The sequence below is a fragment of the Bidens hawaiensis genome, unplaced genomic scaffold (genome assembly GCF_021521415.1).
Source record: "Bidens hawaiensis isolate Kalapana, Puna unplaced genomic scaffold, B.hawaiensis_p1.1 tig00002772_1, whole genome shotgun sequence".
NCBI lineage: Eukaryota > Viridiplantae > Streptophyta > Magnoliopsida > Asterales > Asteraceae > Bidens > Bidens hawaiensis.
In genome coordinates, this window is record NW_027491150.1 from 1,870,902 (window position 1) to 1,898,320 (window position 27,419).

The following is a 27,419-nucleotide window of genomic DNA, read 5'->3' on the forward strand; positions in this document are numbered from 1 at the left end:
ATGAGGAGCCTCATCAAAGAGGTAATCGGCGTTGGTTGGCCGATGAGGAGGTCGCCTTGACCAAGGCTTATTTACATTGCTCCAAATAAAAAAAACACTCAAACCAACAAAGAAAAGAAGCGTTTTGGAAACGTGTTAAAGAACATTTCTCGAAACTTCCCGGCGCAACCGAACGAAACAAGGATCAAATGATTGGCAAGTGGGGAGATTTGAATAAAAAAAATGTCAAAATTTAATGCTTGTTACGTCCAAGAGGTAACTATTTTAGTTTATTTATTTTATAATCTATTACTTTATTTTTATAATTTGATATATATATTTTTCCTAAATGTTTTGTAGTCCCAAACTCCACAAAGCGGAGTGAGCGAGGCGACTATCATAAAGAACGCTTTGGCCGAATATGTCCAAGCTTACAAATGTAGGGATTTTCCCCACTTGGAAGCGTGGGAGATTGCGAGACATCACGCGAAGTGGGAACCGATTTTGTTGGTCGATTTGAACGGACCAACGGCTCCAAGGAAGAAAGGATCTTCTTCAAAAAAGATCAAAAACTTCTGAGTCCGGGGACTACACAACGTCTACCGGCGGCTTATCATGCAACATGCCAAACATGAACTTGAACGAGGAACCCGAAGACAATCCCGACGAAGACATACCCACACCCACAAGGCCGAATTGCAGGAAAAGTGGAGAACCGTCAAGACTTGGAAAGGAAGCGGTGGCCAAAAACTTCGCCGAATACAAGTCGGCTAAGATGGCAGAAATGGCCGAGACGAAGGAGCGAAGGAAAGAGACTCATATTTTAAAAATGAAACGTGAGAAGACGTATATCAACCATTTGAATGAAAAACAAAAAAACGCCGATCTAACTTTCCTCCTACAACCGCACCAACATCTTGAGGAACCCTTTAAATCACTCCTACTTCAACGCAAACGCGAGATACGCGACAAGTGGGGTTGGGAAGGACCGTAAGTTTTTTTTTTGTCTTTTTTTATAATTTAGTTGTCTTTATTTAATGTAATCTTGTTTTTTTTAGTTAATGTAATATTGTTTTCTTTTTATTTAATTTAGTATTTATTAAAAAAAACCATCTCACACCATCACACCACACCACTACCCCTAGTAAAAAACCATCACATGTGATGGATTTTGGGTTGGTGATGTGGCACCATATAATTGGGTGAGGTGTGTGATGAGTGATGCCACCAAATCCACCACCCTTCCCCCCTTAGCAAACTGACAAGAGGTGAGTAAATGATTTGCATTTTCAGTCCCATCATTGCATAGCTGGCAATCTACTGAGTCAAGTTTGACATTTCTAAATGCGAGACCCTTCCGAGTTGATATTCGATCCATCTCTGCTCTCCAAACAAAAATGTTTATTTTTTTTGGAACCCAATTGTTCCACCCCATTGCAAACTGTGCGTTTGAGTTCATAGGTCATAACATGAAACTAGGAATGGTAATTAACTGTTAACTAAAATGAGTTTAAGACTTGAACATGTCACTTGGATTTGGAAAAATCAATTGATGTTAGAATGAATTCTTAAGCATGAATAAATATGTGGGTTGGTAATTAATGTAGGCCAAAAATGCCTTCTTGCATGTTCATGCCTTAGGTTCATAACTTGGACGAACTAAAAGAATTATCTATTTCAAATTAACTTTAGATGATTAATATGTTTTTCAAATCTTCCTTAAGTTGTCAAGTTAGGAATTTTGAGAAACCACCAAGTCGTGTTTAAAGATTAATACGACCTTGAAACAGGACTTAGTATTTTCAGAGTTTGGCCTTGTCGTCACTTCTTGCTATCGGATCATTACATATCATTAGTGGATTCCTGATTTAGACAACTTCTTGATTGATAATACTCTTGAAACCTCGATCACTTGTTATTTGTTTTAGTTTCATATGTTAATTTAGAAAACCAAACTCTTTCTTGAATCGGCTTCAAAGTAATAAAGTTTATTATCAAGATACCGCCCGTGTCTAGTCCACGGATTGATATCCGGTTCTTGCATTAATTATATTGTTATTCAATAGATACACTTGCTTTTCGTGTGTAATTTAGCTCTTGGGTGAAATCTACTTTAAAAATTCAAAACTAAATTTGCGTGAAAAATATCTTAAAGTCAATGGCGAAGTTTCGTTAGGGTCAGGGGTGGCCCTGGCCCCCTGTTTTTTTTGCGCAGTAGTGTAAATGTGTCCGTTTTTCGCCCGAAAATTTAATATGTAGTCTAAACTTACTCGTTTTCGCCCGACCTCCCTATTTTTTTCGCAGTAGTGTAAATGTATCCGTTTTTCGCCCGAAAATTTAATACGTAGTGTAAACTTACTCATTTTCGCCCGAAAATTTGAGCCCGACCTCCCTATTTTTTTCGTTGTAGTGTAAATTTATCCGTTTTTCGCTCGAAAATTTAATACGTAGTGTAAACTTACTCGATTTCGCCTGAAAACTTCCTATTTTTTTCGCAGTAGTGTGAATGTATCCGTTTTTTCGCCCGAAAGTTTTATACGTAGTTTAAGTTTACCCGTTTTCGGCCAAAAATTTGAGCCGTCCCCCTCGTTTATGATTTTTTTAATACATTTTGAGTTCGCCCCCCCGACGCTCGTGTCCAAGCTTCGCCACTGCTTAAAGTAAAACATGTATCAAATTCATGTTTGACAGACTATAGTGTGATAGTAGATCGATTAATTTTGTTTGTAATAAAATGAGTAACGTTTTGATTTTCAACAATCGAATAAATCAAGCCCAAACTGATGAAAAGTAGTTTAATTTTAGATAAAAGCAGGTTTTCCATGAAATTATGTTTTGGACTTGGACTTTTTACAGAGGTGAAATACAGTTTGTGTCATATTATAGTCAAATTAGGTAAAGCTGAGCATGGGTGTCATTTTTTTTTTGCAGAGCTTAAAGGTAAACACATTTTGGTACAACATTATGCAAACCTGCTGCACAACTGCAAGCATCTTCCTGCACAAGGATTTGATTCCAAACAATCTTCTCTTTAACGTCTTTCTACATTCAAAGCCATGAGCCATCACATCACATGGTTGATCAATTTAATTAAGGCATGCAATCTTCATACACCAACTTGAATATTCAAACACCAGTTTTCACCTATTCGGCTCGTAATCTCGTATAGACCTATGCGAGTCTTATAGGCTCTGGGTCATGGGTTTGTGTTGAACGATGTCAGTTTTTATTTTTGGTTAATTAAAAGTTGTAAATAAAAAAACACAAAATTTAGTAGATAACATCCGAAATGGTTATAAGTTAAAAACACATAACTTAAAATTATAGGAGCGTTTCTCGGTAGCGGCCTAAAAGTCGTCATGCGATCCGTTCCGGTAACCGATGTGAATTTTTCTCGGGTTAATATAGCTTTTGAAATATAGGCATTGTATAGATATAGTCGTTTGACGATGTAGAGGTTAGTTAAAAAAACAAGTTGTTGGGTGACGAAATACTTAATGTCGTCTGACGGCTCGTATAGGCTCGCATGGCCCTCATCATGCTACGCGTAACAATCGATGAAAGTGCATTCAGACGTGTTCTGCAAAAAGATTTTATACGGTCGTATAGACTCTATAGGAGTCGTATAGGTTTTTTGTTATGCTAGGCTCTATACGAGCTATTGAAGCCCAAACCTGCTAGTACAGGGCTACACAGATCGTACATGCTGCAAAAGTTGTTTCCCTTCGTACACTTGTCCACCAACGTCAAGACTTTTTGACCAATGATAAAATAAACTGTTGGACTAAAATTGATAATTTTAAGAAACCACATGGACCCATACTGAAGTTCTCCCAAAATCATATTTTTGTATTCTCATTTAATTGTATATTGTTGTTTACAGTTTATGTATTTCAAAGATAGAGTTCTACTTTAAATAAGTCACAAAATACTTATTTAAGAACACCGCTTAAATTGTTGTTAATTTGCATGACGATTTCTTAGTATTCTTTTATCAAATCCCGAGTCAGTTAAGGTTTAATAGTCACGTATGTGGGCGTTTAAAATTAAGAATGTGTTAACTTGACTTAACTAAGGTTTAATAGTCACGTACGTGGGCGTTAACTTCTAAAATGATGTTTATGGAAAAAGTATTTATCAAAATGCGTAGACTTGACGAAACAGGCAGGTGGGGTCGAGTGGTAGGAGAGGTCAAAACAGGCGTGGGTCAGAACGCGCGGATCTAAATAAAGAACTTCTATTCTAGAACACCTTAATTCAGCCCGGGTCAGGGTGGGTGGGTACTTTTTTCTTAAAACGACCCTTTCCCTAAGATGGGGTGAGGTGGGTACTTTTTTTTAAACCACTCATTTTAACATGGGTCAGGGTGGGTAGAGTGGGTGGTTACTATTTTTTTTCTTGAAAAGACTCATTTTAACCCGGGAGTGGGGTGGCCGGGGTGGTAACTTCTTTTCTAAAATGACCCTTTCTACAAGGGTAGAGGTAGGATGAGATGAGCTGAGTACTTTTACTTTTACTTTTCTTTCTAAAAGACATACTTCAACCCTTTAGCATGTGTACTTTTTCTTTATTTCCCTCTTAAAACGACTCATTTAAACTGAGGTGGGATAGGCTTTTTGTTTCCCCTAAAGTGACTCATTTCAACCCGATGGTTGGGTGGGGTGGGATGAGCTAGTGAGGTGGCCACTTTATTACTCCGTATTATTAATATGTTTTAAAATAACTTATTTTAAACGAGGTGTAGTTTAGTGGGTACCTTTTTTCTTGTAACTTTTTTTTCTAAATTGAATCATTTTAATCCGTTCCCTAGTTTCAATTCGCCTAGTGTGACCCGCTTTGCTTTTTTCTGAATTGAATGGTTGCCCAGTTTAACCCGTGGAAATTTATATTAAACCCAATACAGCCCATGAGACTGCATTTACAGCCCAAACTATTAACAGTTGGGTTAACATTGCCAATGCCACGGGGCCCATGTATACTATTTGAAAACCATCTATTAACATGTAGAAAAATTGTCTCTCTATGCTAAATTGCTAATCATCAATGTAGACTATACATAGTAAAGCTATATGTATAATTTGGTAGGAGTGTGCAAGAAATTGAAAAATCAAATCAATACCGAAAAACGAACCGAAACAAAAACAGACGGTTTGGTTTTATGTTTTTGTAAAATCCAAACCGAACCAAATTTCTATAATTTTTTTTAATTTGTTTTAAGTAATTTAAGAATTTAGTTAATAAGTAACTCAAATATTTTTGGCCAACGTATAATATTCAGTTAGTAAATAATTAACAAAATTATTTACACTTAAATTCACTATTTTTGGCCAATTTTTTTCGGCTAAAATTTTAAACCTCAAATAATGGTAAAAACCGAAACCAAACCGAAAACGAGAACTAAGATACCAAAACCGAACTGTTTCAAAAATTCAAAATCCATTATTTCGATTTTTGATTTGGTTTTAGCTCAAAATTGACCCAAACCAAAGCTTGCAAACCCCTATAATTTATTCAATGAAATAAGTAAATAAATAAAAATGGCTAGTACACCTTATTATTGTCATTTTTGTGTTTAGATTTTGTAGCTCTTTTTCTGATTTTTTTAAGCTAAAGTCAACAATTATATAATGCATTTTAACAATCTGCCATAGAACCAAAGTGATGTTTACTTATTTTAGGTTATTTAAAAGAATTGGTTATTTAAACACATGAAGCATTAAAATTTAGTTACTGAACAAGACAGGTGAACTGTGAAATTGGTTTAAGTAATAAACATTAAATTTAGTATAAGTTTAAAGATGAAAAAGTTAATAGTTAAAAATACCAGATCATTAAATATAAACGAGAACAACAAACGGTAATACTAACTAGCTAAATTTAGCCTGCGCAATTGCTGCGTGTTATTTTTTTTAAATCCATTATTAACTTTACTTTTTTCCTTGTAAAAGGTAATCGATTCAAAAACAAAATTATGTTTCCTTTGTGGTAAACTATATAACACTATCACAAACTTATAGCGCGTGTATTCTATCTAAATTTTTAAAAAATTGTCGCAAAGTGGTCGCTGATTAGTTTTCCGACATTTTCCATACAAACATTTTGTTACAAAATTGTTGCTACTGCTCTTTCCGACAACGTTGAGAGATTACGCATGAGATCAAATAAATAAAGAAATAGAATACATAATTCATATAAAAGAAAAGTCAAAATTAAACATTACCTATTAGTTTTGATATAGTCAATAAATGCAAAACGATTACAGTAAAGTGGTAGCCAAACGGGCAACAAGCTGTGCCGGAACTCCCTTTTGAATAGCAAAGCTAATCTTACTAATGACGAAACTTTGGGACCTAGAAGCCGAAGAGGTCCCTGTACGACACGCTGAACTCTACTAAAAAAGTCTCTGTGACCAGAACCCAAATGTATCAAAAGCAAATGGGAGAAAGACATGTTGATTATATAAACAGGCTTTCTCGTGTTTAACAACTTTGCCCAATTCAGCCTTCAACACAACCTGACCTACAACAAACCCACGGTCCCTGAGCCCAACAAGAGGAGACACTCCTGTAAGATCCACACAGACGTGTTTTCCCCTGCCCACCCGACACAAGAATACCAGTTAGTCATAAATTATATTTTCAATTCGAATCCCAAGCTCACCCGGGTTTTCGTCCCATCATGTGTTATGCTAGAAAGTTGTTTTTGTGGTGACACAACGACGGTCAAGTGGCAGCCGACAATATGGTTTTCTAGGGAAACGTCCAAGCCAAACTCTTAAGCTAGCATGAACCCGGTTAAGACAACATTGTTTTGCCAGACTGAGACAACGATGCTCTCCAAATTTGTGGAATGGAATAATCTAAAAAGTCGCCATTCCATTAAAACAAAAAAGTAATAACTGTAATAAAGAAAATGGTTTTGAGTGTCTTGAAAATTGAAGAACAACGTGGAGGAGTTAATACTTCAACATGGAAGATTGATAATGGTACTAACGTGGAGGCATCCGAATTAATTCTATCCGTCAACTAACTTATGTTCATTCGATATTTATCTGTCAACCACCTTATCTTCGTTGTGAAGATTAAATATTTAATTATAGAAGAAAGTGTGGAGACTTGCAAGACATTTAAGTTTCTGCAAAGCAAAACAAACTAAGGCAAGTCAGCTGACTAATATACGACAACTCAAACGATTTTCAGGTGATACTTCGTTTCTCTGATGAATATACTATTGACGAGCCTCGTTTCTGAACTCTAGCCAGACTATGTTGTCATAACGAGCTCACACTGGATTCAAAGTTTGGTTTGGGCCTCCTCAAGGAAACCATACTGCCTAGAACTCTCTAGCGTAACACACAGTGGGGCTAAAACCCTGCAGGTGGGCTCGTGATTTAAACTGACAACATAGCAAGGCCTAACTCAAATCCCATCCAAAGTGCCACAAGTGGAAATCAAACTTGAGTATCCAAGCCTCTTACCAGTTACCACTATGTTTTTTAAGTTTAAATTATTAAGATATTTTGTAACACTTTATGGTATTATAGAATTATGTGTCTATTATATGTGTCATGTCTATATTTATACCCACTAAATATTAGATGTGGGAATCGAATAATGACATTTGATATATAGGCATAAATGATTTATTCATTTGTGATTTTTGGAAGCAGGGATTGTGAACTAATAATGGGAAACGCGATGGAAGTTGCAGATATCCTACACATAAACACGGGCGATGGAGAATTGAGCTATGCCCGTAACTCGTTACTTCAGGTCAGCCCTCTTCAGACGCCAAAGCGTCATTCGGGAAAATGACCGCAATGTCCATTTGACTGGTCATTGTCTCCCATATTTGTCATCGAAATCATGTCCATAAGAAAACCGAGAGCCACCTATATAAAAATCATTATCTGACCAGACTTTTAAACCAACTAGGAAAAGTCACATGTCCATATCAAGTCGGGTCGCCTCGAATTTAGAAAAAACCCATCGGACGACTTGATAGATTTATGAAATACTCAAACGAAAAAAATCCAACCGCCCGCATAATTTTTATCTACGTGTCGCTTTTAACTTTTAACTTAAATAGCTTTATGATACTCCGAATACATGTTGTGACGTGTTTATTTTTATCTACGTGTCGACATAAATTTTACTCAAAACAGAGTCTGGTCAAATTTATATCAAGGTTTTGATACAATTTTGACATGACTCGATTTTAAATAAATTTTATGTCAACACATAGATAAAATAAACACCTCACAAAGGTGTATTCGAAATACTATATAACTATTTACATCAGTGTCGAAGCTTGAACTAAGACACCGGGGGGCCTTGATGGGCACTATGGAAAAATGAAGAGTCTAATAACAATCACATGTTATTACGAGCACAAGATTATTCACTGTCAACTGTTAATCACATGTTTAATGAGGATGTCTCAAGTGACGTGTTCATACTCTTTCTCCAGGAAACGGTGGTAAGAAAAGCGCTACCCATCTTAAAGCATACGATCAAAGGTATTACCGATCAAAATCTATTCTCCGGTCAGTGTTTCAAGATAGCAGACCTCGGATGCTCCTCTAGTACAAATACACTATTGGTTGCATCTAACATAATGGATATAGTCATCGATGTATGCAAAGAAAACAATCTTAAACCACCGCAATTTGAAGTGTGCTTAAATGATCTATTTGGAAATGATTTCAATACTCTTTTCAAATTGTTACCCGAGTTTTACACAAAGCGTAAGGAGAAGGGAGAAAATTTTGGCTCTTGTTTCGTTTCAGCTATTCCGGGTTCTTTCTATTGTAGATTGTTTTCGGACCAAAGTTGCACTTTGTTCACTCTTCTTATAGTGTTCATTGCCTTTCTCAGGTTTTTTGCTTTATATGCTAATTGCCATTTATTTAGTTACACATATATTAACTAAAGGTTGTTTTTTAAGTAATATACTATAGCACATGCAATGTTTTATAGGTACCTGATGGCCTTGAAAGTAACACACTAAATATATACATGGCAAAAACAAATCCTCCAAATGTGTTACAAGCACATGGGAAGCAATTTAAGGCCGACTTCACAAAGTTTTTACAATTACGATCCAAGGAAATTTTATGTGGCGGGCGCATGGTTTTAACACTCGTTGGTCGGAGTGATGCTGATCCAACTAGTGCTGATGGTTGTTACCTGTGGGCGCTACTTGCACAATCACTTCTTGACATGGTAAAAGAGGTACAAGAAATTAAAACTCAAAACTGTAAAATAATATTTCTCTATGATCTTTTAACTTATTATGTCGCTATAGTTGTCATTAGTAACCAGTCGCAAATAACTATCACTGATGAAATCGTTGGGAACCACTTTTACCAATAGGTTTTCGATGGAATCGTTCGTGGGTGATAGTTTATCTGTTTTGTAATGTTCCACTTTGCTTTATCAACTAATTCCCATATGCTTTAACAAATACCACAGGGACTCGTTCGAGAATCAGATATAAAATCGTTCAGTGTTCCTGTTTATTATCCATGTGAAGATGAAGTTAGGAATGTCATTGAAAATGAGGAATCATTTTCTCTTGAGAGCTTGAGTACCTTTCATGTAAACTGGGATCCACAAGACAAGGATTACCAGAATTTGAATGATTTTGATGAGGCTAGCCAGTTAATTCACGGTGAAAGCACAACAAGAGCGGTGAGAGCTTTTACAGAACCCTTGTTGATTTCGCATTTTGGAGAATCCATTATTGACGAACTATATAAGAAGTATACAAGACGTGTGACCGAACATCTAAGTAATAACAAAGCAAGAGCAAGATTCTTTAGTATTGTTATGTCATTAGCCAAAAAGTGAACTATTTGCTTGTTCAAATACTTGTATTTCCTAATGTAGTTCTCTAAAATGTTCTAAAAGTATAGAGTAGAAGTGAGTCACTTTTTATTAGAAAATATTAAGAGTAAACTGCGGTTTTCGTCCCTGTGGTTTGTCCAAATTTGCGATTTTAGTCCAATAGTTTCTAATTGTCTTTTTTCGTCCCTGTGGTTTCATTTTGCTTTCAATTATATCCTAACCAACTAACCCCATTAAATTCACCTGGTTATGTCCGTCATCTTTAGGGGCAGTTTTGTAATTGTACTCCCAAAGAAACCCCAACCAACCCTAAATCCCTAATTCCCAGACCTCTTTTGGGCTGTACAATTAGGGCTAGTTGGGGTTTCTTTTAAGAGTACAATTACCAAACTGCCCCTCAAGATGATGGACATAACCAGGTGGATTTAACGGGGCTAGTTGGTTAGGATATAACTGAAAGCAAAATGAAACCAAAGGGACGAAAAAAGACAATTAGAAACTATTGGACTAAAATCGCAAATTTGAACAAACCACAGGGACGAAAACCACAGTTTACTCAAAATAATAATATAATACAATAAACACTATCTGTTCATAAGAAAAGTTTTGAAAAAATATGGTGTATTGAAAACAAAGTACTAGAAGTACATAAAAATAACTTGAATGTAAGATGATTTAAACCAATGTTTTCAACAAGCATTGTTTTCAACTTTATTCTTAACTGTAACACTAACAAATTAATCTATTAGAAAACCAATGACTGGATGGATGTTGTGGTTTATAGACTTGATTATATGCTATCCGCCTGGTGTTCTGCTCTGTAAAATACACTAAAACCCGTTAGCGTTAATCGATCCTATACTAAATCATTTTGGGTTTTATCTATTGTTGCTTGTCATATAATTAATGAATATATGATGTTCAATTTTATATGTTTTTAGGAAAGGTGTTTGTAAAGGATTGTGAATATTTTGCATATGATGTTCAATTTTATATGTTTATGTCAACTGTGTGTATGTTCATGTGTTTAAATGTAAGTAATTAAGTTGTTTTTTTTTAAAATTTAAAGTTTAGAGTTAATTTGTTAATTAATGTGACTTGACTCGAGTTGACCGGTCAACCTGAGAAGTTTGGATCCGGGTAGTTATAAATCCAAACATAAGAAAATATTTACACCATAGAAAAAATTTCCATGGGGTTGAATGAGATGGAAGGCACTGATTGGTTTAAAATGAAAACCTTAAGCCTAAATCACACTATAAAGCCATATTTAAAGCTTATTTGTAACCATATATAGAAGATTAGCATGAGTTATTGTAACACCTTAAACAAATCTTCTATTGATGTGACATGAAAATTCTTTGTTTATAAGAATTATCTCACATCAACCGGTTCATCCGCGTTGTGTTTTATCAACCTAGAATGATTTGATTGTTTGCAACTAAGATAAAGGATGTAAAAGTAAAATAATTAATCTTTCGGCTCATGATGTTGGGGTTTACGCTTTTGTAGCGTCGAGGGCTCAGTCTTGGAAGCTACAGAATCACATCTTAAGGAATAGCGGAGCTGTCGACCTGGACCCAGACTACGTGCAGGCCCTGGAACGCCTAAATGGCGCTCTCCCAGACTTTGACATTGGCGGTTTCTCTAATATGGACACCGCCCCACCAAAGCCTCAAAAAACTTTGGCGAATGCCCTTTTTGGAAAAATCGCTCAGAGCCTGGGAGAAGTTTTTGGATTGTCCCCTCGACAGAAGGCGGTTTTTGAATGCTTACAAGGTCCTCATGCCCAAGATTTTCTGACCGTTATCCCGATTGATGGCTTGGGCCAAAGCATGTCTGCGGTCGAGTATAGGGCCATTCTTAAGTACCGTTTGATGGTCCCAATGTACCCAGAAGACGAAACATGTCCGATCTGCCGTAAGGCCTGCCTGGATAAATTCGGAGAGCATGCGGTTCATTGCAAGGAGATGCCTGGGTTCAAATACCGACATGATTGGGTGCGGGACGTTCTTTGGGACATCTTAAGGCGAGCTGGGATATCAACTAAAAAGGAAGCCCCCGTAAACTTCCTTACAGACCCCACGGAAGGGAGATCCACTCTACGACCGGCAGATTTGCTCGTCTTTGGTTGGGCCGGGGGAAAACACGCTTGTGTTGACCTCACAGGGGTATCTCCCTTAGCTGGTTTGAGGGATAATGGGTTTGTAGCTGGGCAAGCAATGAAAAGGGCTGAAACGAAGAAGGTGGAGAAACATGCTAAAGCCTGCAAAGAGAACCAACATGTTTTTGTCCCTCTGGCTTTTGATACATTTGGCTCCTTGGCACCGGAAGCTATCCGTTTTCTAATCAGGGTCCAACAGGTTGTGCATAGCAATGTGTCGACTCCAAAGGGGCAGGGGTATGTCTTTAGCAGGTTAGGGTTTGCAATTCAGAAAGGGGTGGCGGCGCAACTTGTTGCCCGCCTACCTGCTATATTGATGTAATATCTATGTTTCTACATATTGGAACCCAATTTTTAATACAGTAGTTTCATTGAATTTGTAAGCTGCTTTTATCGTTAAATTGAAAAAGAAAATGAAAACTAAAATCAAATATTTAGTAGAATAGACTTTGCTATTCAAAACGGAATAGCGGCGCAACTTGTTCCTCGGTTACTCATTATCCAGATGTCGTTTGGTTTAAATTAATATTATTAAAAGTTTGATTGGGTTGAAAAAAAAGTCAAATGATTGGCTATTAGAGTCTTTCAACTTGATTTTTTTTTGACACATTGTCATTGTCACTGTGTGTATATTCCTGTGGAATCCAATAAAAGTTATTCTCTCTGCCCATATATAATAAACCATCCTAACAAATAACTCTACAATTCCTTCAAATATTATAATGAAATTCAAAATACATTGTTTCCATATAAAATCTCGTACATATTAATTAATCCAAACAACAAATTCCCATCATGTTTCCTACGAGACAATGTGACCACATTGATCATACCGAAAGACTCTTAAAACCTCGTGATATGCAATCTCAGCCAAAGACATTAACGTCACGAGTCATGAGTCATGACTCATTCCTAGGGGCTAATTACAAGTTACAAATATCCCCACCATTCCTTCTCTTCCAGACTATTGACACTTATCAAAACTTTTGCAATGAACTTGACAAAAATGACATCATCTGATTCCACCGGCAACCCGAATATTGGCAGGGTCGAAGACATAGGTGATCGTTTTATGTACAAAGAAAATATCATTCCTAATTACGAAGGGGGGATGTTCCATACTCGTGAAAAAGTTTGGGGTGGAAGATCTGAGGCGGATCAGAGTAAAAGTTGTACGCGACATGACTTAGTTGGATCACTGATTCCTCGCTACCGCCATCGCTTCCTGCCGATTCTTGAATTCGAAACTGATGCTCACCAAGTTAAACATCGCAGTACCAAATTTAAAACTGGAAAGAAGGTTCTAAGTAAGGGTAAGCAAACAAATATCATCATGACTTTAGTTCATTTGTATATGTAATTGTTTTTTGAATGGCTAAGTGCAATTGGTTGCCAAGGATTGTGAAAGGCTTACCAACCGCTTACAACTAAGTCACTTTTATCTGAGTTCGAATTCTCTTACAGAGGTGCTATCCATGTTTCAGAGTGTGCACATAAGCCAGAAATCGAACTTGAGACCTCCTGGGCAGGAACCCAAGATATGTGGGTCAACCTAGCTTCCCATCTCCGACCAGTTGTTGGACTGAACATAATTGCCTTGTATATATAATTATATGCATATTTTAGTTGAGTCATTTTATTAATACGTTCATTACTTAGTTATTAGAGTAAATATATTTTCATGCCCTTTGATTAAGGTTTTGGCCCTTGACTAACTCTAAAATAATTGATGGAGTTAACCTAACAGGCCAAAAAAAAACAATAAAAAAACAATTTACTCTGATATTATGTTGTTTTCTTTCTTGTGTTTTCTTTACATTTTTTTATTACTTTTAAAATTTGTCCATTCTGTGTTTTAAATTTTTAATTATTCTCGACTTAACTACATACTTAACTAACCAATTAACCGAATGTTATATATTTTGAGTTTATTCATTGTATATCGTCAGTGTGCGAGTTTGATAGTGTGAGTTTGACGTTACATAATAAGAAAAATAAATGGAACGGAATGATACCACGCACAATTATAACTAATAATCACAAGATTAACACAAGACTATAAGTTATTGCTTTATCTCTAATAGATACAGTATGAACTTGGCGTGTTCATAACCATGATTACCATGTTTTTATGCAGATAATATCATGGATGATCCATACACACCTCTTACCCCATGGAACAATGATTTACTAAAACTTCGAAGCGCATTGTCAAAAGAAACCCAAGTGAAGTTTCCCCTCGCACTGGTGGATAGCGATAATATAAAGAGAGGGAAAGCGATTGTCGAAGAGAGTAATGGCACTGGGAAAAAGAGGTTTCGTTGCGAAGACTCTGAACTCTACCCAAATACTATTATTAGAGATCGTAATCACAACATATGTCGTACACCTTTGAAAGACACGCTTTTTGAATTGAAGATTCAAGACAAGATGTTGGAAAATGAATATGCTAATAAGCAGAAGGAATGGCAATCGGAGATAGAGACCCTTTTATACGCTGTTGAGAACCTTCGTAACCACAATCTGGAATTGAATAACATACTTAAGGAGGTCTCTATGGAGCGTAAATGGTTAATTGAAGAGGGTTTTCGTCACGTTGTTAATAATCTCCTTCATAGTGAGGAATTCCTTGGAGAATTTGGCGAGTTACATTCCAAGTTGTTGAAATCTGAGATTCAAGAAGGATTTCAAGCTGGTTATAGTTTTTGCGAGAGAGGTGTGCCGATAGATAGGGCCATACTTTATCGACCACAAGCGGAAGAAGACTTTAAAGTTGCTATCCTTGAGCAGCTAGACTCTATCAACTTTCAGTATCTTGAAGCCATATCCGCCTGTGTGAACAAACCGTTATCTGTGTTGCAATCGCTTGAGCCTCGTGGTTTGAAGAGGGAAAAAGTCGGGCTTGAAGTTGCTGCAACTGCGGGCTCTGGAACTGTTTCCACCCCTACCTTTTAGTCTTCAACTTTGGAGCAAGGGGCTTCTTCTTCTTTTTTCTTTGATTTGTTATTTAGTCATGTCGAAATAAAATGAATAAGCATGTAGAAGTAGAACAAGATAAGAACCCGGTGCCTGGAATGATAATAAAAAATGAAATAAAACAAATAAATTTAATAACATAAATAGTGACATATATTTTGAATTCATACTATATAAATAATTATTACAATTTTAACATAAATATACAAAATAACAATTCTCTAATGTTTGTAGTTGTATTTGTGACATTTACTGTTCTTATCCAAGATTAACAGTTTAAATCATTCTCTACTTTTTTACTTAGAGCGCTACATATTGAGACGGTCATGCGTGTATGTTGGTTCTTTTAAAAACAGCCCTACTCTTGATAGATTCGGTCATCAACTCTTGTTTACAGACTACAACATTGCAAAACATACTGCCGGTGGGTAATTTTTTAGTAATCATTAAATGATCGATCTACTGAATTCATGAATCTAATAATACGTGCCTAGTAATTATAGCTTTCATACTGAATATACGTGTAACAACATCATGTGTCGATTTTGACTCCTAATTAAGCTAGCTTTTTAACTAGCATTTTCGCCTTTTGTTTAGTAGCTTCAACTTTTTTCCTTTGATTTTCTTCTCTTTAACGCAATCCTTCTCAGTTTATTGCAACACACCCGAAACCTTCGACATTAATTGTGTGATCCGCAGGCAAAGTGGCAAAGTGGCAAACCATGCTTGTAACACCATAACTCCCAAACTTTGCAGACTAATTAAAGGGCCTCGTGAGCATACTTGAAACCAAAACTAATGACCGGGTGTATGTTGTTGCTGCTTATTATAAAACCTAGACACGATTACATGTCATATCCGCTACTAGCTAGTATTCGGCCCTGTAAAATAAACTAAAAGCCGTTTGCATTGATCGAATAAACTAAATCACTTTGGTTTTTATCTATTGTCGCTTATTATTTATATTTTTTTTTAAGATGAACTAATAAAAAAATGTGTGTACTATTGTATATTGACCTTAAAATAAGAAAAGAGAGTTACATTGTCAAGCTTTGCCCCTGTCAACCGATTCACATATTTGTCTAATATGTGAGTGTGACATACATAACAATATTATCATGCATCAAAAGGATGTATTATATGCTAATTAAGTTTATTGGATTTTCATTATATCTTTGTGTGTTGATGTTGATGTTCTATTCCTTAGATGTATCTTAATGATATAACCTAGGATGACGTTGCATTATTTTATTATAAACTCTAAGATAACATTTTATTGTACAATTGTTTTTATTACTAATACGTATATATCAAATAAAAAAATAAACCTAACATACGATCTATTTTTTCTCACAAAAATAACTTAAACTTTTACACATTAAAATCTCTTTATACGTAAGGTTCTAACAAAATAATGAAAAAAAAAATAATAATAACTTGGAGCCGGTATTTCTGATTGTTTTCCTTACATATCCATTTTTTTCCCTTACCTGACGTAAATTTCCTATGGGTAATAATATTGAGGGTTATCCTATTTACATTTTTGTGTGATTATTGTTTGAGTATATTCGATCCTTGAAAATGTTGTAATTAAGGGTTTTATTTCAGAAGCTTGGTTAGAAAAAATTTAACATAGTCCAATTTCGCTACAATTCCATTGTTATCTATAATGAGTCGAAACACTCCCCATCACTTGGCACTTTTTCAAGGTTTTAAATTGAATCCAAATTATAGCATTGGAAACTTGCCGGCTTCGATTTTGGACACATTAAAATCTCTTGTACGTTTGTGAAAACAATCAAACCCAACCTGTTTCCTACTAGACATTAAGCACATTGATTCTATCGAAATACTTTTCAAAACCTCGTGATATCCAAAAACATTTGCTTACAAATATCCTCACACTTCCTTCTCTTCCAAAATTTTGAAACTTTTTCAAAATTTTCACAATGAAGAGCCCTCACGTGTCTCCCGAGCCACCACCGTTCCTCACGGACCGACAATCAAACGTGACCGAGAAGTCATCGTCTCGTTCCACTGCCACCGGCTCCTTGAAAACCAGTTGGACTGAAAAAGTTGCTAGTAATTTGGTGTACAAAAAAAAGTCCTCTACTTTAACTAAAGAAAACCTTGAGGACTTTGACAAGAGGTGGTACAACTCAAGTCCTTATTACAAAGGGTTATTATTTACTGAAAAACCTCTAGGTACAAGTGCTGAAGTAGAGAGTACAACTCCTATACCACATGAATTCACTTCCCCTAGTCCTTATTACAAAGGGCTACTCTTTACTGAAAAGGTTTTGGGTGCAAGTTCTGAAGCCGAGAGTACAACTCCTATAGCACATGACTTCACTTCTCCAAGTCCTTACTACAAAGGGCTCCTATATTATCCTGAAAGGGTTACACCCACGAGCCCTGATCGCGAGAGTTCGACATCTAGAACAAGCTTTACTGTTAAGATGCCCGAACTAGGTTTCGGGTCATGTTTCTTGTTTAGATCAAGAGACGAGAAAACACCGACAATGGTTAAGGTTTACTCGACCGAAAGTTCGAATCAGGAGTCCTTGAGGGAGAGAGGATCAGAGACAACATCACCACAGTTGTTACCACCTTCACATCCATCATTACCACCAACGTTGCCACCGTTATCACCACCACCACTGGTGCAACCATCACCACCTAAGGTAGTAGTAACCAAGGAAGATGTTGAACCAAAGGAGGAGAAGAAGTATACTTGGGCAGATAAGTATCGACCAAACACTCTTGGTTCTTTCATATGCAACAAAGAAAAAGCTAAGGAGCTGCAAAAAACGGTTAGTTTTGAGATTATTTTTTTACAAAACTAATTGTCTAATGTCTAAGAATAAGAATAATTAATCAAAAGGAAATTGATATAGAACCATACGCATAAACACTATATGAGGTATTGAGGTGTTGCCATCACCACTTTTGGTGAGGGTGATCAGCAGGTTTTCCTTAACATTTCCTTCTGGAGGGTCATGGTTCAATTCCCGGCACATGTATGCGCTTTGAAATATGAGCAGCATCATTGTAAGGGGAATCCGAACTCGGGTAATAGAAACACAAATGTTATGATCATTCTGAATAGACACCGTTGCCACTGCGATATACGTCTTTTAGAAAAGATTAAACACTATACGAGGTACCTAATAATGGAAATTACATATAGACTACAAATTTTTTAAGTTAAAAACATAAATAGACACGTAAACGATGAAAATCAATGATTTACGCGTTTTATGTTAGAAAAAAAAATATAGAAGGTTGGTCAAATTGAGGAAACTTAAAATCGGAGACTTTACTCCGTTTTTAACCAAAGTTTAACTATGCTCGTTTGAAGTTATGGCTTTTTTTGCCTTATTTCCCGCTGCTCCGGATAAGGGTCAGCCTACTAGTGTGGATTAACTTCTTGTCAAGAATATATAGTAATACAATATACGAAAAGTTTAACTGTTTAAGTGTTTTGATTTTGTAGATAAAAGATGAAGAATGTCGTCACTTCATATTCGAAGGACAAGCAGGTGTAGGAAAGCGGACAATGATTTGGGCTTTGCTTCGTGATGCATACGGACACGACAAGGTTCAGGTAATGAAATCTTATGTAAACAATGTAAAACGATAACAAGGTTTTGTACCCACGCAAATTAAACTTTACCGAGGGGAGGGAAAGCTTGTTTACTTACAGATGACATGGTTTGTGCAGGCAAGAGACCAGTGCAAGACATTCAACCTGAAGGTATACTTGTTACTCCTTATACATATAAACATATTGAATTAAGAAACTGTATGAAAATGATTAATGCTAAAGCAAAAGAGATGTCTATAGTTTATGACAGTTATATATATAGTGGAAGATGTATTAACTTTATCCTAAAATACACAACTTGTTGCCCTCGAATGTTGCTACATAAATTTGAGGAAATTTCGAATCTGAAAGAATATAGAATATTAATTAATAATATTAAAAATATTCCCTTCACCTAACTTCATTTGTTTTTAATTGACAACTTGTTTTAATGTAACCAAAACTGATTTATCATATAAACATAAAAAACAGTTAATTTGTTAGCAACCAAACATATCAAGTGCAAACAACTACACAAGTCACTATGTATAGGACTCTTTACATTAATTAATACAAATATTATAAAAACTTAGACATATCCCTCTTATTCTTGATTTGAACAAGGCGTGTGTTAGTATCTTGCTTTGACTACAGAACCTCAAGTCCCGTATTGATAATCAACACACAAACTAAACGACGTAAACGAATAACTCTCGATTATATTAATCAGAAAATATAACTTAAAAAACTGATTACAATCCTCAAACTCTAACTCGGTTTGACTTTTGATGAACCCTAACTCGGTTACACCAAACTCACCACATCTAATGTCTAACAATAACTCGGTTTATATAGGACTAACCTAACTTGTTAGCCAAGACATTACCAAACATATTAAAACCCTAATTCTTGGGTTGGGCCTTACACTTAGGCCAAACAATAATTGACCCAACAATCAACCCCGCAATTGTTGTACCCGAGTCACCCGACTCACCCCCTAATTTCCTACTCGAAATTGGCGGGTCTTCAACTTCACGCTTGTCATCATTCTCTTGATTCTCCCAAGGCTTTTCATGATCTCTTGCAATGTTCTTTCGGCTCCACTTGGCTAGAAGACACACTTGCTTCGTTTGATCATTACACGCCTTCCCTTGGGCTTGAATCACTTTCTTGACCATGCGTTTAGTTTCTTGAACTTTCTTCTTTGGACTTTGAATTTTGAAACTTGGATCTTTGATTGGAATCTGACTCATAACCGGCTTGTCTTCTTTCAGTCCAATACTTTGAATATCCCTACCTGCAAAATTCTTCATTCCAATGATAGCTCGTTTATTGGGACTTGTTATCTTGAGACTAATCTTGTACAATCGATTCTTGGTCCTTGTCACCTTCATCAAAAGCTTACATGCATCATCTTTAATGCTTAGCAAATCATGTTTCATGTGAATCTCGCATCCACCTTCCGTTGCTTGACCAAGACTTATGATATTGCATTGTAAGCTCGGAATGTAGTAGACATCGGTCAACAAATGTTGCTCCCCCGTTTTCCGTTCAATTAAGACCGACCCTTTTCCCTGAATATCAATACAAGATTCATCTCCGAACTTCACCGTTCCCGTGACTTGTTCATTCAATTCATAAAAATACGATTTATTACCCGTCATGTAATTCGATGCTCCGTTGTCGAGATACTAAACATCTTTCTCCATCGGTTCAGTTTCGAAACGCTTTGGAATCACACCATCTTCATTCAGAAAAACCGTTTTCTGATTACCTTTTATTATAAATAAACTTGGATCAAAATCATCAATTTTGTTCAAATTAGATTCTTCCTTTTTCTTCATACGTTCCGGACACGAAGACGCAAAGTGACCGAACTCATCACAACGGAAACACTGAACCTGTGACATATCCTTTCTTCTCCATTGACGATCCTTTCTTTGACCCGTATACCTTGACCCACGATGTTGACCATCTCAGTTTTCACAACCATCTTGATCCTCATCCTCTCGGTCTTGACCTCCGGTTTCACAGCCTTTTTCACGTCCCCGTGAACTCGACCAACCCTTACCTCGGCTACCAGACTGATCATACGACTTCCCTTTGTAATTACTTTCTGTCCGATTGAAAAGTAACTGACCTTGTGAATTTGAAGTGCGTTCTCTCCCTCGTAGACGTTCCTCAAACGCCTTAAGTCTTCCAACAACATCTTCAAACCTCATACTATCGAGATCAACCGTTTGCTCAATTGATGCTACCAAGTTGAAGTATTTGTCTGGAACCGCATCCAGTAACTTCTTCACCAAGACATCTTGCTCGAACACGTGACCAAGACCCGTTGCCTTTGAAACCATACCGGTTATTTTTTCCGCAAACTGATCAACAGTCTCGTCTTCTGCCATCTTGAGTTTCTCAAATTCACTTTTCAACGTTAGGAGTCGAGCCTTTTGGACTCGCTCGGCCCCAACAAACTTTGCCTACATAGCCGCCCATATTTCTCGAGCATTCTTGTATTGAGAAACCTGAAGAAGAATATTACCTTCTATAACTTGGAACAAAAACGACCTTGCCGTTTTATTCTTCTTCGCATCAATAACTGCACCCTCATTCGGTTGAACAACTTCCCATAACTCTTGATCATCTAAGATCGCTTCCACCACAATCGCCCATGTGATGTAATTAGTTCCATTCAGCTTTGGAACCTGCAACGATATCCCCCCACTCGCTTTGGGTTGAATTATCGGCTCTTCTTTGTCACCTGCCATTGACGTTGTTGAACACCCTTGTTCCACTTCGTTGGAACAAACACAAACAACTCAATCTGAACAACTTTTCAGAACCAAAGCCGCTTGCTTGTAAACCCAATTACCAATATCCCTTAGAATGAAAAACAAATATTAACTTAATTTGTAAATTATTCTTTTCTTTTACTTCGTACCACTATGCAAATTATAGACCACAAAAGTAATATTAATCCTTAAATAATTCACAAAATCCAAGGCACTTTTATGACCAGCAAATTATTTCTTTCAAACGCTCACGTCACCTGTGCAAAATATAAGTTAACAAAACCTTTTCTCGTACTGTCGCAAATACGAATCAGAAATTCAACATTCTCGCCGTAAAATCGGAGATCCCACACTGTAACGTAAATCCCGTCTCTTTCTAAAACCCGATTAGAGGAAGCCTCTTATTCTTCCGATCCTACCGCCAGACAGAGTGAACCGCCACCACAAGTCCCGTTGACCTGTTGCCGCTCGTAGATACCTGTTTCAGAACTTCCATTCGGAAACCCAACTTGGTTCCTATAATCGTTGATTGATAACTCCTCAAGCCAGCGATCGCCACCGATTGATTATCGATTTCTTGAACTTGGCTCTGATACCAATTCAAGTCCCGTATCGATAATCAACACACAAACTAAACGACGTAAACGAATAACTCTCGTTTATATTAATCAGAAAATATAACTCAAAAAACTGATTACAATCCTCAAACCCTAACACGGTTTGACTTTTGATGAACCCTAACTCGGTTACACCAAACTCACCACATCTAATGTCTAAACATAACTCGGTTTATATAGGACTAACCTAACTTGTTAGCCAAGATATTACCAAACATGATAAAACCCTAATTCTTGGGTTGGGCCTTACACTTAGACCAAACAACAATTGACCCAACAACCTACATTAGACCAGTCATAACAACTTATATTACAATTCAGATATTACATATAAAATAAATTACTATGTCAACTCTTACAATTAAACTATATTTCACTTCTACATCTTAAAAGTTAATTTCATTATATTTCCACATCCTACCAAAAAAATAAAAATAAATAAATAACATTTCGACAAGTGTATTAGGCTAGACGGGGCCGACACATACGAATAAACTAGTATCACAAGTGTGCCTATGGCGGAACACAAGATAGAAACCACCAAGCTTGTGTTCATACACAAGTACACACATAGTAGACTATCTTTCTGTGTGTATGTGCGTGCGTGCTTAATAAAGAGAGAAATGGATGTATGCATATGAGTTTGTGATTAATTACAACTTTTAGACTGTCTACAACACCCTAACTAGGCATGTGTGCATATTTCAGGGGGAAGAAGTTAGTAGTATCATAGTCAATGTGAAGGAATCGTCTCAACATGTCGAAGTTAACCTGTCTGATCTAAAAGGATTCGAGAAGCATGTCATTGTTGAACTTATTAAAGAGGCCAACATGTTAACCAACAAAGCACGATGTGGCACCGATAATTGTCGAGGTATAAATGTTATTAATCTCAACATTAAATAAATAACTAATCAAATAAGGCATGTACTAAGCAAGATATTATTTACCACAAATCAACAAGTGCAGCCATCATTCTCCATGAGGCAGACAAGCTATCAACTGATGCACTTCTTTATATAAGATGGGTTATAGAGCGGTATAGAGGATGCCATAAAGTCTTCTTTTGTTGCCAAGATGCTTCAAAGTTGCAACACCTTATGAACATCTGCAAATTGATTCGATTCCTTCCGCCTTCTAATAAAGAGGTGATCGTTTGATACTTTTAAACTGTGTATAGTTCATAAATGGACCTTATACGGTTATACCCTAAAAAACAAGTTTTCTAGTGGCTTTTGATTCAGTTAACTTAAAATTTGTTATAATAATACATCACCCAATCCATTGTTAGTTGTTTTCAGATTGTTGAAGTCCTGGAACTCATAGCAAAGAAAGAGAAAATAGATTTGCCAAGGCAATTAGCTGAAAGAATCGCTGTAAATTCCAAGAATAATCTGCGGCAAGCTATTCGCTCCTTCGAAGCTAGCTGGCATCATAAGTTCTGTCCCATTCTCTGGTTATACAAAGATATACACAGATGCATATGTATATGTACATGTACATGTATATCTGTATGTATATGTGTGTGTGTATATATATATATATATATAGGGTGGGGTTATAATAAGAAGTGGAGTGTGTCTAAAAAGTGTAAGAAGTAATCTGGTGCGTTAGATATGTTGATCTGACGGTGGATATGGAAATTGTGTTTATTGTGCGGTGTGTTTTATTTTAGTTGCGGTGTGTTTATTGTGCGGTGTGTTTTATTAGATCTAATGGTGAAAACACACTTCCTACACTTCTTAGGAAAAATCTACTTCTTATTATAACCTTGCTTATGTATATGCATAGACATATATGCATATAGCGTTGCACATACATATGCTTGTATCAGGAGCCATTTGGCATTCATGACAATCAAATTTCTTAACGTCTTTCCGTGTTTTTTGATGATCTATCTGCAGTCCAATTCTGGAAGGAGATCAGATCATCTTGAGTGGTTGGGAAGAAGATATTGCGGATATCGCCAAAAGTATAATTGAAAAGCAGAGCCCCAAACAGTAAGGAATCAATTTACAAACATTTAACTAAACTACATGTAGATGCAACACAAAGGAATAATTACACAAAATTAGACAACTTTGGTCTTATTGCCATTTCAGATAAGTAGTTTTGCTTTTAACCATATACACCAACTTTGCTCTATCAATTTTGAATCAATTATCTTGATAGGTTATATCATATACGCCAAAAGCTTCAGAATCTCATTGACCACAGTGTACCACCTGAGTTTATATTTGAAGTAAGAATGAATAAAAGTGTATCATATACATGATTCTTCTTATTCTTCTTCTTCTTCGTGTGTGCATTCTCTAATCTTTCTATTTGCAGACTCTAAAGGTTGATCTGAAGAAGAATGTTGAGGAGTCAATGCATAAGCAGATTGAAAAGACGTATAAGGAATATACGGTAAGAACTAGGTGTCGTTTTACTAAATGTGATTGTAATGGAACATGACATACATGACCGTTTTCGTGTTTTATAATTCAGGGCAAGGGTTCTGAAAGATTTTCCAATGATGAAAGGAAAAAGCTTATCCAACAATTCATGAATATTGAAGGTAAACCAACAAGATTATTTATCCATCTATGCACATTTTTTTGATAGATCTTGTATAATAGGATTAAAATTACGATGTATTGAAACTGTTAATGTCATCAAACATCACTTTTTAAATATTACTAAATACATGGTAGGTTTAATCCCACATTTATAAGTAATATTTAATTAATAGCTAGTTCTAAAAATCTACTTAAGTTAAATTTCTAAATAGTTTCTCAGTTTTATAAATATTAAGCATTTCTTTACTGGTTTATTTAATAGTTTAGTAGAATTCATCATCATCATCATCATCATCATCATCATCATCATCGTACTCAGTATATCCCACCAATAGCAATGCTATGGTAGGGTCTGAGGAGGGTAAGATGTAGACAGCCTTACCTCTATCCCATAGAGATAGAGAGGCTGCTTCCGGTGAGACCCCCGGCTCGATAGTAGTTTTGAATCAAGCCTTGGACATAAGACACATAACACTCAATCATCGGGACACCGGCTGATTGGTGCATGTGCCCTTGTCTTTCGGCTATCAACGCCACCACATGATGCCTGATTAACCTTCCGCTACTTTTAACGTTATTTTCACGTGATTAGTAAAATAACGTCAAAATTAGTGCAATTTTACTTTTGCCCACCCAAGGGTTCACACATATATACATTATATGTGCGCACTGCAAGCAGGGCGTTAATAGTTTAGTAGAATTATTTTAGTTAAATTTTTAAATGAAAATAAAAGGTCAAATAAGCAAACTAGGGGTGAGCAATAACCAAACTGTTAACCGGACCAAATATGACCGAAAGCCAAATTAACTGAAAAGTGGTTATCGGTGATTTTTGTACGCTCGGTTAACCAAAATTAAAAGGACCGAATCATTCATATTTTCATATATTTTTAGCTCTTATACCTCCATTTCATGTACCTCATGTTTAATACCACTTTTTCTTGTATTTATATCTTATTTTATATATTTGTACATTTGTTTCATGTATTTATGCATCCATTTCAAGTATTTCTATGTAAAAGTTTTAGCCCAAGCTAGTTTGATTTGGTTATTTATTCGAATTTAACTGAACCGAACCGTACCATATTGTGCCCACCACTAAAGCAAACTACAAGATTTAATAAAAATTTTAATATTTTGATCTTTTACATGTATAACATATGACTTTTTGTGTTTTTCCAGAATTCATAGCGAAATTTATGAGCTGCTACAAAAATCATCTGGCTAAGCAGGCACTGGATCTAGCCGAACCAACAATAATCAAGTAGCATACAACTTGCACGTTGTGCCACGATTGCAGCGAAGGTTGCAACTGAACCGCCGAATAAATGATAACTGAGAATGCCGCCACAGGTTACTTTTATCTTTGTGAGCAAAATCCTTGCATAGTTGCATGTTGCTGCTCGCCTCACAAGAAAAAACTTCCATGGTTTTCATTTTCTGTTTCATATATAAGTCAATCAAAGAAGTCTCTTCTTTTGATGTGAAACCTTTAATAAATCAAGTACTTGACGACTTTACAATAATGGTTGGACCAAAACCTTGTTGATATTTAAGTTAATAAAGTGAATGTTGGCAAAAACTTCTTTATAATCTAACAGTTTGCAACACATTGTTTCTTTCGACATTTGTTCGCTAAATGTGTTAACTCGTTGCACTTGTAACACCTTATGTAGCTGTTATCATGTTGGAACCGTTCACCATTTTGACCTTTCCTAGACCCTGACCTCGGCCTCGGCCATGTCCAAAGTCATCTCGATTTAAACTTCTATCGCAACAATGTTCACACGTGTGCCTTTTCTCTTAGCAAACATCAATCTACCATGTGTATCCTCTTCATTGTTGCATCCTTTGGGCTTTGGCACGTTCTTCATAGGCTTTCAACCTTCCAACAGCCTCATCAAACGACATCAAATCCAACTGAAAACATTCTTCTTTGGAGGCCATGATATGATGGAATGACCGGGACACTGAATCGAACAACATAGCTTCTCAGTTCTCACCAATACCTTTCTTCAATATTCAATCCAAAGCTACTTGCCTTTGAAGCTAGCCCAGTTTGTTTGCTTGAAAAATCATTAACCAAGCCACCCTCCGTCATATGTAACTACTAGAAAACTGGATATATAAGACCGCATTTTTGGTCACAAATCAGTCGCAAATGCTCTTTCGTGACTGATTTCCAACTGGTTTCAGCGATGGCTTACCTTGGTCGGTAATTATTTTGTGACAGAAAATGTAGTTGTGCCCGATTTTGCAACTAGAGCTTGATTTTTTCGACTGAGAAAAATAATGGTTGGGCCAAAATCTTGTTGATATTTAAGTTAATAAAGCGAATGCTGGCAAAAGCTTCTTGATCTAACAATTTGCAACACATATTTGTATTGATCCAAGATTATCTCTCTTAATTAATATTATACTGAAAACACTTTGCTACTTGAAAACAAAACATCAACCCAATATAAATACTAGAACTAGTTTATAACTTAAATGCATAAATTAAAAAGAAAAAGAAAAAAAAAAGGATATATGTAGTGGGTCTCATTTGAGTACTTTCGGCATTAGTTTGCAAAATGTTCAAACTAGTTGCACTTGTAACACTTTATGTAGCTCTTATATAAGACATTGGAACCATTCACCATTTGATCTTTCCCTGGCTCCGACCTCTACCTCGGCCACGTCTAAATTCATCTCGATTTAAACTTCCACCACCACAATACCCGTGCCGTTTCTTTTAGCTAGCAAACATTAATCTACCATGATTATCTCTTCTTTGTTTGGTCCTTTGACATGTTCAAGCCTTCAACCTTCCAACAGCCTCATGATCAAACGACATCGAGTCCAACTAAAACCTTTGCTTCAGTATCCAACCCAAGAATATCCTTGCCTTTGAAGGTAC

At 36.3% G+C, this 27,419-nt stretch overlaps 1 protein-coding gene and 1 pseudogene across 2 annotated transcripts; both read left to right on the top strand.

The window, feature by feature from the left end:
- The first annotated feature begins 7,145 nt into the window (after window positions 1-7,145).
- LOC143621083 (benzoate carboxyl methyltransferase-like) lies at window positions 7,146-9,830 on the top strand (annotated as a pseudogene). The gene is made up of 5 exons (XR_013151451.1): window positions 7,146-7,178; window positions 7,649-7,751; window positions 8,449-8,855; window positions 8,958-9,212; window positions 9,453-9,830. The product of XR_013151451.1 is annotated as a benzoate carboxyl methyltransferase-like (transcript).
- A 6,803-nt stretch (window positions 9,831-16,633) lies between these two features.
- Window positions 16,634-25,860, top strand: LOC143621084 (replication factor C subunit 3-like). Its single transcript, XM_077092609.1, has 11 exons — window positions 16,634-17,780; window positions 18,464-18,574; window positions 18,692-18,724; window positions 22,668-22,833; window positions 22,929-23,107; window positions 23,261-23,397; window positions 23,864-23,959; window positions 24,132-24,201; window positions 24,291-24,368; window positions 24,450-24,519; window positions 25,703-25,860. The coding sequence occupies exons 1-11, from the start codon at window positions 16,917-16,919 to the stop codon at window positions 25,786-25,788; spliced, it is 1,890 nt and encodes a 629-aa protein (XP_076948724.1). The 5' UTR covers window positions 16,634-16,916; the 3' UTR covers window positions 25,789-25,860.
- The last annotated feature ends 1,559 nt before the right edge of the window (window positions 25,861-27,419 follow it).